Source organism: Emydura macquarii, unplaced genomic scaffold (assembly GCF_026122565.2).
Source record: "Emydura macquarii macquarii isolate MOO-44397 ecotype Brisbane River unplaced genomic scaffold, CSIRO-AGI_Emac_v2 contig_3390, whole genome shotgun sequence".
NCBI classification, from domain to species: domain Eukaryota; kingdom Metazoa; phylum Chordata; order Testudines; family Chelidae; genus Emydura; species Emydura macquarii.
Window position 1 is genome coordinate 3,111,206 of NW_027133527.1, and position 12,358 is coordinate 3,123,563.

The 12,358-nt window shown below is 48.0% G+C and overlaps 1 protein-coding gene across 1 annotated transcript in view; it reads right to left on the reverse strand.

The window, feature by feature from the left end:
• CACNA1H (calcium voltage-gated channel subunit alpha1 H) overlaps window positions 1–12,358 on the reverse strand; it is a 429,314-nt gene that overhangs the window by 18,875 nt on the left and 398,081 nt on the right. Inside the window, exons 29-30 of the mRNA XM_067534310.1 lie at window positions 11,731–11,801; window positions 2,280–2,358 (exon numbers count right to left, since the gene is read on the reverse strand). Coding sequence (XP_067390411.1) covers window positions 2,280–2,358; window positions 11,731–11,801 — 150 coding nt within the window. The remainder of the gene's footprint in view (window positions 1–2,279; window positions 2,359–11,730; window positions 11,802–12,358) is intronic.

Genomic DNA, 12,358 nt, shown 5'->3' on the forward strand with positions numbered 1-12,358 from the left:
TCCAGCTTGTAGAATGGGAATATAAATATGTTCCCTTTGTCTATCTTGTCCATTTATATTGGAAACTCTTCCAGGCAGGGACCATCTCTACTCTGTATGTGTCTGGCATCTGGCACAAGGGAGCCCAGATCTCAGATGGATCCCTAGGTGCTAAAAAAACCTGTCATTTAGACAAATCAGTAGAGAGCAATGGGGTGAATGATCACATAATTCCCCAAGTGGCACTATCTAGTGGCTAAAACACAGGACATGGAGTCAGAACACATAGGACTCTTTCACAGCTGTGCCAGTGACTCTCTGGGGTGACCTTGGGAAAGTCATGTCTCTGCTCTGTGCCTCAGTTTTCCCATCTGTAAAATGGAGGTACTGACATTTCCCAATCTCCTAATGGGGATTATGGGGATAAATAAGTATTTATAAAGTGCCTGAAAACCCATGCACTGAAAGGTATCACAGGCGTGTAAAATGTGTTACTTTTGGAATAACAGCATCGTTAACTGCATAGTTTCTGGAAGGTCCTGTTGTTTCATATAAATATCACAGCCCTATAGAGTTTTGCAGTCGGGCCCTAAGCACGGCTGTAACCCTGTAAAGCCCGTCTGAAAATGATCAGACTCTCCTCTCTGTCTCTATGGTGGAGGAAGCAGCTGCTTGGGAGGCTTGGTTGTAATCATAACATACGTGAGTCCTAAATCAACACTTGAGAGGCTTCCAAGGCAACGTGTGTGGGACTCCCAATCAGTGACAATGATACCAAACTGCACTTGGGACGTGACTCTTCCATTTTGTCCCCTGGGCATGCCACACTTTAAAAGGGACAGTGCTACGGGAGGTGCCTAGGAGAGAGTCTATCCCTGGTCTTCCCGGGCAGGTTCGATGGAATGCTGACGAAGCCCCTAGATGGGTTGCCTGGGCCCTAAAAGCGTGCGTGCATCTAAAAGCGTGCTCTTTACCGCCCGAGCCAAAAGACGTGGCTGCGTCAGCACGGAGCCATCCCCTGACTCACAGGCCATGTCTACACTGCAGCTGGGAGCACGCGTCCCAGCTCAGGTCGACAAGCATGCCCTAGCTCCACTCCAGCGTGCTAAAAATAGCAGAGGAGTCAGCGGCAGCAGAGGTGGAAGCTTGGGGTTAGCAGCCTGAGCACAAACCCACCTGGACCTCTGGTGACGTACCTGGGTGATTAAGCTGCCGCCCTGGCTACCCATGGCTACTCTGCTTGGCCAGCTAGCATCTATCCGAGCCGGGAAACACGCTCCCAGCTGCAGGTTTGATGTATCCACAGACCTCTATGTGGTCCAACCATGAGAGGGAGCCAGAGAGCCACACTGTGAAAGCAGGTTACACAGGGGGTGTCTACACTGCACTCAGAGGTGACTGGAGCCCGTGCAGACGTCCCTGCGCTAGCTCTGATCTAGCTAGCGTGACTAACGATAGCAGCAAAGCCACAATGGTGTGAGCTAGCCTCTATTTCAGCTAGTTCAACCAAAGCGAAGCACGGCAGCACAGTGTAAACATATCCTGAGTTTGATCAGCTAGGGCTGGTGGGAAGTCACCTACCAGGAAAGTGGTATCACATGGAGGGGGGGTATTCTCTCTCCCCAGCACCCAGGAGGCTGGGAGCAAAGCAGGACTAAATTGCCTTTTCTGTTTAATGCCTCCTGCTCTTCTTTCGGATGGCAGTACACATGTGGCCATTAAGCCGTTTCTTCTGCAGTGTCAGGGACCTCCCCTGAGCAGGGTAAATAAATGATGTAAGTCACTGTGACAGCTGATTTCGCAAAGACAGCGTTTTGCTTATTGAGAAAGGGGGAAATGGCTCCTAGAGAACAATCTATAAACAAGACTGAATCCCAAAACCTGTTGGAAACGGAAATAATTAAGGGGAGCGGAAGATCTGAGGAGGGAAAGGTTCACTGGTGTTGTAATTCCACCACAAGCCTGGTTCTAATCCAACTCTGCAGACTCATCTGTTGTGTTCTAAACAGCGTACTTGTGTCTTAGTCAATATAGCCACGCAAGACTATTCTATTTAGGCAGTAAACAGTTCCTCTGCGGCTGGAAGCAGGGTCAGAACACTCTGGCGGGTGTGTACACGGGGGGTTGGAAAGGGTCTGCATTACATCCTCATGTGTCATTTGTGACCCCAAGATCAAGAGAAAGCTTTAATCTTCAGAGCTACAAAGCTATAAAGGAGCAGAGAGAGAAAACAAAGGAAACGGAGAGATACAAATAAATAGCGGCGGGATGAAAGAAACAGTGTCAAGCGCGTTACTCACCTAGCTTTCCAAACAACTCCACTCCCAGGGCAGCATAGATAAAAAACAGGAGCATAAAAAGAAGGCCAAGGTTCCCTACCTACATAAGAAGAAAGCAGAACAAGGGTCAGACGACAGGAGGTCACAACCGTAATTGCTCCATTACATTTTAAATACAAGCATAAAAGGGAAACAAATAGCCAGTGGCTAATTGTTGGGCTGTCCTGGGTCTTTCCTCTCCAGAGACGCCTTCAGCTGCCAACACCCACAGGTATGTTCTGTCTTAACCACTGTTGGTGTCTGTGTAGCACCCTCCTCCCCCCACCTACCCATGACGCTGCTTACGGGCCCACTTCTGCCATGCACAGAATGGGACTTAAGCATGTGCTTGAAGTCCAGCGTGTGCTGAAGCGCTTGGCTGAATCAGGGCCTTGGTTTGGATTTTAAGCACGTCAGTGGTTTGATACAGTTTATTTTATGAGGCTTAAGGCAAGAGTTTCAAGGAGACATGGAAGCAAGGCGCCACAATTCCTACGCAGGGCACCTGCCTTATTTTCAGTGGGAGTCAACAGCGACCTGTCACATTTCCTGGCTGTGTCCGTTAGTGCAATCAGAGGGCTAAATCTCCAACCAATGGGTGTAACCCTGGGGGTTAAATCTCATGTGTCGCTTTTCTCGGAACGGAAAACAAAAACCCAGCCCAACCAAGCCGCCTGTGAATCTGCCTGCAGTGAATTGCTCTCGACTTTGCTGCCAGTTGAGAACGCACAGAGTCCCTTTCTCTTCCTCAAGAGGAAACACAGACCTTGGATCAGCACCCAGACTTACACCCATGCCCAGGACAGGGATAACTGGCAACTCATCCTCAAAAGAAACCTCAGCCTCCGACTCCTACCGGAGTTTGGCAGTTCTTGCGGTTTGCCCACAAAGATCTATTGCAAGTTCCCTCTGGCCTTGTCAGAGTTTAGGGAACCCACTTGTCAGCGTGACTTAGTAGGAACTCTCTTGAATCTTAATGCACATGAAGCCTTAGAAATGCCCTGTACTTCCGCTACACGGTCTGCTCTATGGTGGCGGACTCTCAATAGTTTTTCACGGCTCTGCTGCTATTATTAATAATGGTGCTTAAAAGTGTGTTAGGTGCCACACAATGGGTAAAAGACGCTGCCCAGCTCACAGTGTAAGTAGAGACATGACATGATGGAAAACAAAGCAGAGCGAGGGACGGAGAATGAGGAAAAGGGCTTCAAAGCCAAGACCCTGCGATAGCCAAATGGTAGCTTCCCTCCTGGTATCCTGCCCCTTCGTGCACATCTAGGTCTGTAGTTTTAGTGACGTGTCAACTGAAAGATGAACAACAAGTGTTCCTCACCAACACCAGAACTGGAGCTCGGAAAAATCTCCCAGCGAATGCAACGCCAATGCGATTAGCCAAGTCCTGTATTGTGGTCGCCGGTTTATGAGGCTTGAAGATGACAAGTGTGGCTGTTATTTCATCGGAAATAACAATGAACCCTGGCTCCAATCCCCCAACAATGCCTGGCTCAGAAAAGCGGAGAGCCAAGAAACGGCTAGGGGAGACCTGTCAATAAAAACGGCTTGATGTGGCCGCCCGGCCCTCCCGACCTGTGGAGATATGACGGCAGCGCATGGCAAGCGATGGACTCAGCAGCTTTTCCCCTTACTCCTGGGCTCGTTTGCGTGCTGTGTTAAACAGGGGTGCGCCTCAAGCTCTGGGAAAAAGGGGGCTTCAGTCGTCCAGGGCCCCTGTAGATGCCTAAGTCTGAAGAAGAAATCAGAGGCCCATTTCAGCAGAAGTGTGCGCGCGGGGGAGAGGGAGTGTGGAAGTTGGCCAAAGGAGGCTGCAGAACGGCATAGAAGGAAGACTGTGCATGGCCTTGGGTGAATCATTTCACCTCTGTAACGAACCGTTCCTGTTTACCATCCCTTCCTAGGTCCGTACAGCACTCGGAGAGCCAGGGAGGACAGGCACTAGAGAAGGACTAAGTATGAATCCTTATTGTTGATGCTGTGATGAACCAGGCAGGTCCAGGCACTCTCCTACAGCAGGCAGGGCCTGGGAAGCCTCCTCTGAGCTCTCCAGGAGGAACAGAAAACTCTGGATCCCGCTCATCTTGTAACGAGAGTCGGCAACTATTTCCCTGGCAGTCAGTGACTTGAGGCAGGTTTGCAAAAGGTGGTTCTGCTCTGGCAGTTCAGCCCAGGCTCTGTTTATCCGGCAGACTCCCCCTGACCTGAGCTGGGACAGTCTGCCCGGGGTGTAAAAAGCAACAAATAACCCACCCGCCCGCCCCTGCCGGCAGCTAGTGGGTAATCAGTCATTCGCTGCGGCTCCGGTGTCAATGGGCAGGCCACGCGCTGCCGCGGAGCAGCCAGTGTGGGGAGAAGCCCCGGGCAGGGAGGCTGTCTTGTGGAGCTTCCTCTCTATGAAACAAATGGGGGAGTTGCCACAGAACCCACAGATCATGGCCAGGACAGAGCCATCTCTGCTTCCCCGGATTGTCACTCCCCAGCAACCTGGTCCCACTGCCCTGGCTCTCCACTGGCTGTGCAACATCTCGTACAGGGACTTTGCTGGGCACGGGGAAGTTCCCAAACAGGGTAACGCAACCTACACTTGCCTGGCCTTCTCAGCGGATTCCCCCTGGGGCTGCAGGGATGACAGTCCGCCCAGCACACACATCCCCCTGGCCTGCCCGCTCCCCAGTGCAGGTCTAGGGAACAGGGAGCCGGATGCGGCTGTGGAAAAGGCAGAGCCCGTTCCACTCAGTCAAGGCAGACCCACTCGCGAAGGGCTCTGTCAGGCCCCCGGGTGGCGTGTGAGCCTCTCTTTTGTGTCCCCGGCTACGGGGAGCCTTGAATGAACGTGCTAAGGCTCTGCAGGGAGCGGGGCTCTGCAGTTTACTGAGCACATCTGGCTTGCTGGGAGGACTGCCCAGAAGCTACTCTGTCTCCCAAAGGCCTGGTTCCAGCATGCATCGGGATGGCTGGTTTGGGGCGCTCTGCTTTGGCTGTTCAGGACATGACCAGCCCTAGTACTGCATGGGGGGAGGGAGGGCAGTCTTTTGGATCCAACTATTCTACTTAATCTAATCTAGTTACTGTGGTAGCTAAGCCCCAGTGGGCCTGGGGGTCAGGTTTCTGTTCCCACCGGAGACACAGACCTTTTGATTGCCTAAACCGCTGCATGCCTCAGTTTCCCCATCCGCAGAAGGAGGACACAGCTGTGTTCTCCCTCCCAGGGGTTTTCGGAGGCTGCTTTTGTTAGTGCCACATGGCGGCCCAGTGCCTCCCAGGCAGCGCAGAGGCCACGCTGAGCGGGCAGCGTGTGCTCCTCTGAACCTGGCCCGGCCTGTCGGTGAGGGGAGGTCGAGACCGAGACTCTCACTTGTATTCTGCTCCCTCAGAGCCACTGACTTGTTGTGTGAACCTGGGGAGGGCAGGGGCAGGGGCAGTCTTATAACCTCTCTGTGGGCCTGATCCAAAGCCCAGTGAAGTCAAGGTGAGGCCTCACATTTTCTTCAATGGGCTTTCCATCAGGCCCTTGTGTCTCAGTTCCCCCTCTGTATCTAACAGGGGATAATGGTACTCACCTTCCTTGGTAAAGCATTTTGGGACTCTCAGATGGAAAGCGCCACAGAAGCGCTAACATGATTATTATTAACCCGTTGATCACAGCGAGCAGGATGCTAGCTCCCAGCCCATGACACTACCAAATCCGCTGTCAGGATGCAGAGACGAAACCAGTCCCTATGGAGTATCTCGGCTGTCCTCCTTTCACCCTCAGCCAGTCCGCTCCGGGAGAGGCGTTAATGAGAGGCCGTGCCCTTCTCTCTCCTGCTCCTGCAGTTGTTGGCTGAAGCAGGTTTCAGCTTCTCCCTGGCCTCTCGGACTCAATTATTTCTGCACTGCCAGCCCACGCCTTGGCATTTTGGCCGGCCGTGCAGACAATGCACAAGGCACACCGGGATGCCCGTCAAGAGCAATTTCTCACAAAGCTAAGCCTCTGCCAATCCTTTCCAAGGACAATGGGTCCTGATCTTTTCCTGCCAGCTCCCTCCATCCAAAGCAGTAACTCCAGAACTAGGAAAATGCTGGCTAATTTATGCACTAGACAGAGGATGAAATGGACTCATTTGCCAGCCTGGAGACAGGACACCATCCGCGTGAGTTCCAGTCCGAGATGAAGGTGCCAAATCGACAGTCTTGGAGGCCGGAGTGCTCTGCTTTTCTACACAACCTCCTTCAGGGCGGTCACCAGCACCACATTGCTCCACCAAGGTGTCTCGGCCCAGTTCTGACCCCTGGTGGGGTCAGGCTTAGACGCCTGTAACCTGCAGAAGGGGCCAGGACGTATGCCCCTGAACGCTAATTCCCCCTGTTAGTGTCTGCACCTACAGAAGCACATTAGCGAGGGGGCTTGGCCTCCTTCCCAGATGGCCAGGGAGAGACGGCCTGATGTTTTACAACATAATATACAATATAATCCCCTTTACACAACACCAGTAATGCCTTTAAAAGCTGCACCCGAAATCTGCATGGGAGTTGCTGCCACTAGAAGAGTTAAACTCCCAGACAACAGCAAACCGAAGCCCGTGTCCTTCAGCGGAATGAAGCACAGAACGGGGAGTTCTTCACATTTTTCTTGGCACAGACTCTCCATTGTGCAGCGTTCCAAGCTTTGAAGAGAAGAAGGGGGTACGTTGTCCAATCCTGGGTTTAATTAATGTGCATTCCACAGATGAAGTAAAAGGGGAAAAAAAATGAACCCAGATCTAGGCAGATTGGAGCAGATTTTGCTCTCAGCCACAGCAGTGAAAATCTAGAGTAGCTCCAATGGAATTGGAGTGGTGTGATTAAGCAGAATCTAACCCACTGTGGGGGGATAAAAAGGAAAATAAAACAGTTCAACTTGCAGCAAATTATCTATTGTAACTGTGCTGTGGTGCTTTTGTAAAAGTCTCAATCCCACTGTAGATTCTTTAATGGTATTTAGTAAATTGCAGTTACGGCCAGAAAAGCGAGTGTGTAAAAATAGCATTCTCTGCACCCTATGTATTTGTTAGCCATTTCTATTCGTGTTTTTGACAGCAAAGGCCCACACTGTACGCCCGTTAGTGCTCTGAATTTCGTTATGTCTCCCTCATCAGGAATAATGCCGGCAACTGATTGCAGAATCTTTCTGACTGATGATTTATATGAGAACAGTTATACAGGCTGGCCTGGATCTCTTGATAAGCTGGGCTCACTCGAACGATGTGTGTTTTAACACAGCCAAATGCAAGGTCATACATCTAGGAACAAAGAATGTAGGTCACACTTATAAAGTGGATTATTGTATACTGGGAAGCAGTGGTTCTGAAAAGGACTTGGGAGTCATGGCAGATAATCAACTTAACGTGAGTTCCCAGTGTGATGCTGTACCTAAGAGGGCACATGCAATCATTGCATATGTAATCAGGGGACTATCGGAGCAGGTGTAGGGCCATGGCATTACCTCTGTATATGGTATTAGTGACACCATTACTGCAGGTGATGTCCAGTTGTGGCGTCCACACTTGAAAAAAGGATGTGGAAAAACTAGGAAAGGTTTAGAAAAAAGCTACAATAACAACTAGAGGTCTGCAGAACCTCCCTTCCCTAGTGAGGGAGAAAAGAAACTCAATCTATTTATCGTATTCAAAAGAAAGTTAAAAGGTGACTTGAAAAGTACCTGCATAAAAAAGAGATTTCCGACAGAAGACAGCTCTTTAATTTAGCAGAAAAAAAGGCATAACGAGATCTAATGGAAGCAGAAGCTAGAGAAATTCAGAGGAGAAATAAGATGCGCATTTTTAACAATGAGGGTAATTAAATCTCCATGGGAAAAAGTTATCTCAAGATGTGGCAGATTCTGCAACACTTTCAATGTAAGTCAAGACTAGATATCTTTCTACAAGAGATGTTATAACACCGACAGAAGTTATGGGTTTAGAGGCAGATATTATGGAGTACAGTTCTTTGCCCTGTCTTATGCAGGAAGTCAGATTAAATTATGATGGAAAATGGGGTAATTTTATTGAGCGATGATTAATAATGTTTATGATGTCAGTTTAACTGACGTTAATCTGGAGTAACACTGTCGCTTTGGAGCCACTCAGCTTTTATCAGTGGACTTGCACTAGCATACCTGAGAGCAGAATTTGGCTTGATATATGTAAAAGCTGTAAGTCCCCATGAGTGATTCTTCCTCTGCCAATGAGGATATGCGAATTTTTTTTTTTTAACTCTCATCCACTGTATGTTTTGCTCATTCTGCATTTTTAAAAATTCCTCTTCTCCTAGGAAGCTCATAGCGCAGCAGGGCAAAGATTGATAACATCTCTGGGGTGACCCTGGCCAGGTCACTAGACATCTTTATTGATTGGTCAACCGAAATGTGAAATTGGAAAACGCAGGCTCATCACTGAAAAAGAGACACTACCTTAGGTAAAACCACCAAAACACAGATAGACAGAGATTGGCCCAAGCCACAGAGTTGGATCTAGATTTGAACCTCCAAAATGTTTGCCGGGGTTTGACCCATAATGAATACAGAGGCTGTGATGGGAGTGGGGAGGACTACCATTTTAAGGTCTTTCCCCAATCAGTGGTTCTTTGCCTCCCTTCTCCTGGACTACCACTTTAAGAGCAGTGCATGATGGGAATTCTTCCTGGCTTTAAGGCAGGGTGGTGTCATTAGATGCTCAGTCTGGAAGTTCTAGTAGAGGAGCAATGTACTGTATGGTTGTACAGGGATTTCTCTTCCCCACTCACTTATTCTGACTTTCATTAATATCAATGAACTGGGATTGTGGCTTTTTGCACAGGCTGAGTCCTTGTATTTGGATCTTGACTCCATGTCACAATGGGCCAGCTACAAAATGTGGATTCAAAGGCCAACATGCCCAAAGTTCAGGGGCACTTTGTTCTGCAGATGTAGCTCAAGCTCATCTCTCTCAGGAAGTTACACAACTCAACAAGCAACTGACAAAAAAATCACCGTCAAAAGTGGGAAACAAATCTATTGTAATGACAATGTTTTGTCATTAATTTTAATTAGTACTGCATGAGAGTGCTGGAAAGGGCTAATTTAACTGACTCCAAGACAAATGTCTTCAAAGGCTTTAGCTGTACCCATACAACTGGAATTCTCCTCTGTCATCATTTAAAAAGCAGACTCAAAAGATTACACAGACAGATACATTAGGGTAAGAAATGTCTTGCTGTACTTCAGACTGGGGGTGCAGCTTTAAGCAGTGAAACGTTCTTAGGGTAGGGGCTAGGGAGAAAGATTTCCTAAATCCCCTCCCTCCTTTCCCCAACTTTTACTTCAATGACAGATTGTAGTTTTATCAGCACAAGATTTGCCTGAAATATCCCCAGGGATTTCACATTAGCAGAAAATTTGGTTTATATATTGCAAGCAAAAAAAAAAAAAAAAAAAAAGCCAGCCTCGAGCCCCCCTCTTGTTTAAATAAAATATTTTGTAATCACATGGCTTTTGAAAGAAAAAGAATATATACAAATAAATTGCTTTCTTGAAATGCCAGCGCAGGGGTCGTGTTTGTAAATTCCTGGCTTTCTTCTCAACCAAAGCCTGTTATTGAAAGTAAAGTCTGAATACCAAAGAACAATTGGCTTAGATTAGAAACATCTTTAGAGGCAGTGATGAAGGATAAACAGAGCTTTGTAAGAAAAAAAAAAACCTCCTGATTTTCAGTTCAGGTTGGAGAGACTATGGGCTTGTCTATAGCAGAGAAATGTACCGGCAGAACTAGGCTGGTACAATTATACCTCTTTAGCTATCCTAGTACAAGTAAATCTCTATAGTTATCCCGGTACAACTCCCATGTAGACACACTTATTTTGGAAAGCAGCATGCACACAGGACGTTATACCAGAATACCTAGGGTGGTATCATTACACTGGTATAGTTCTGCTGATAAATTTCCCTGTGTAGACAAGCCCTAACAAAGTTGCAGGAGTTACGCAGGCCCTGTTCTCCACAGGCTTGTATCAACACTTAATGCCTGTAAAAAAGTGGGTACAAGATGCAGTCATTCTGATCTGGGAGCATTTTTAAATTCACTCTGCTCAAGTGTAAATGAGAGCACAAGGCGCAGGCCAGTGGAAAATCATGCTTTCCTCTACAGCGTTGGCAGGATTGCCAACCCCAAAGCATTCAAAAATCATGAGCCAGGTGACCCAAAAAATCATGAGAGTGGCTTAAAAATAATGAGATTTTGAACCAACCCCCAAATGTTGGGTTCTTTTTATTTGACCCTTTAGGGTTCACGCTTTCAAGCTTTCCTCTACAACCATGAGAGCTCAAAACTTGCTCTTTTAAAAAGGAATGCAGAGAGTCTCCCATAAAGGAACTGGGAATTTTAAGGAAAACGTCGTATATTGACAGATTTGGCAACACTGTAGCACTTCTTGTAGCACACAATTATACACTGATTGGAGACACTAGACTTAATTGAGCTCTATTCATCTGTTAAGACTTCTGTATTCAGAAACCCCTCTGCTCCTCCGATTTTAGAGCTTGCAACTTCTGTCGATGGATGTTCAAAGATCAGAGCCACACACCTTTACCAAAGATAGCCCCTCTAGTGCGAGTCCTTTCACTCCAATGCTTTCATCAGCAGGTTTCTCCATCTACCCCAATCTCTCTCAGTCTTTTCAGGTTGTCTCCCTTTATTCCAGGTCAAAAACTTTCATGACCCCCTCCCATTTATTTTGAAGTAAGGGTGAACAATGGATCAATGATAATGATGCTAAGCCTATATAATTATTGGGGTGTGTGTTTGGAGAGGTTGGCAGAATACCTGACCTTCCAGGATATGGGGATGTGGGGAGTGGGCGAGTGAGTTCTGGGTGGAGGGTGGCCTTTGCAGACATGAAAGCGGTGGAGTTACTGCTATGACCACAACGTCTGACCTCACAAACATTGAAGATTTTAGCCACCCTGCTGTTATTCTGGAAATTTTATTTTCTTGGCTCTAGAATGGCAATGAAATGTTCAGTGCTTCATGCCCAACCTGCGGGTCATGATGCACTGCTGGAGAAGCACTGGCCCACCCTTTATGTTATAAAAAGACCCTCCTTCCCAATTCTGTATTTTCTAAGAACTTTGCCTACGAAGATCGAGGGGTAGATTTTGCTCTTGGGGATTTTGCTCTTGGGGATCCTGGGGATTCTGTGCAAGCAAGAGGCTAGAAAACAAGGAACAAGATCTACCGTGTTGATCCCGAGGGCAGAATGTTTGCCTGCAGTTCTCAGCAGAACCATTTGTGTCAATGGAGAATTCCGAGGCTGCCACCTGGGCCAGCATCGCAGGGTCCTACACGGCGCAGCACAAAAACTAGATCCACAAGAAAAATCCAACTCTTCTGGCCCTGTTCTGCATGGACCAAGTCCCCAGACTTACCTGGGGTAGTGCCTGCACCACTGTGTCCAAGAGAGCTCGCATCCCCGTGGCCATTTTGAGCAGTTTCAGCACTAGAACGAGAAACAAAGCTGAAGCACCGGGCCTGGGAAACATTTTTTATGTAAACAATACAAACCTATTCAAGGAAGAAGAGTGAAACGCATCCTCTGGGGTGGATTCTCCTCTCTCTCACTTCAGTTTGATCCAAGTAGACACTTCATTAATGTCAGTGGAGTGACTCCACATTTACACCCTTTACAGAGGAGCACCAGGCCCTATGTTTATAAATAAGGCATATGGGGACGGGGATTTAAGTGTCATGTATATTCCCCTCCATGCCATGTGTAACAGAATCGGGGAACTTCTGGGCTGACTCCCTCCTGTCCTTTCCTACGGGGAGCAGATAGTAACCTTCAAAGTCAATTCTCCTCCTTGTCCCACTACAGCTGATGATGGGGAAGGTGCCTCACTTCCCGAGGCATGATCCTCCTCCTCTAAAGAAAAGACTGGAATGGGGGAAATCTCCCAGTCCTTGCTCTAGTGTGCTACCACTGCAGATCTTTTCCCACAAGAAGTCTATGACCCTGTGTTTGAATTAGAGATGGGCCAGGAAATCTGGGCATGTTGG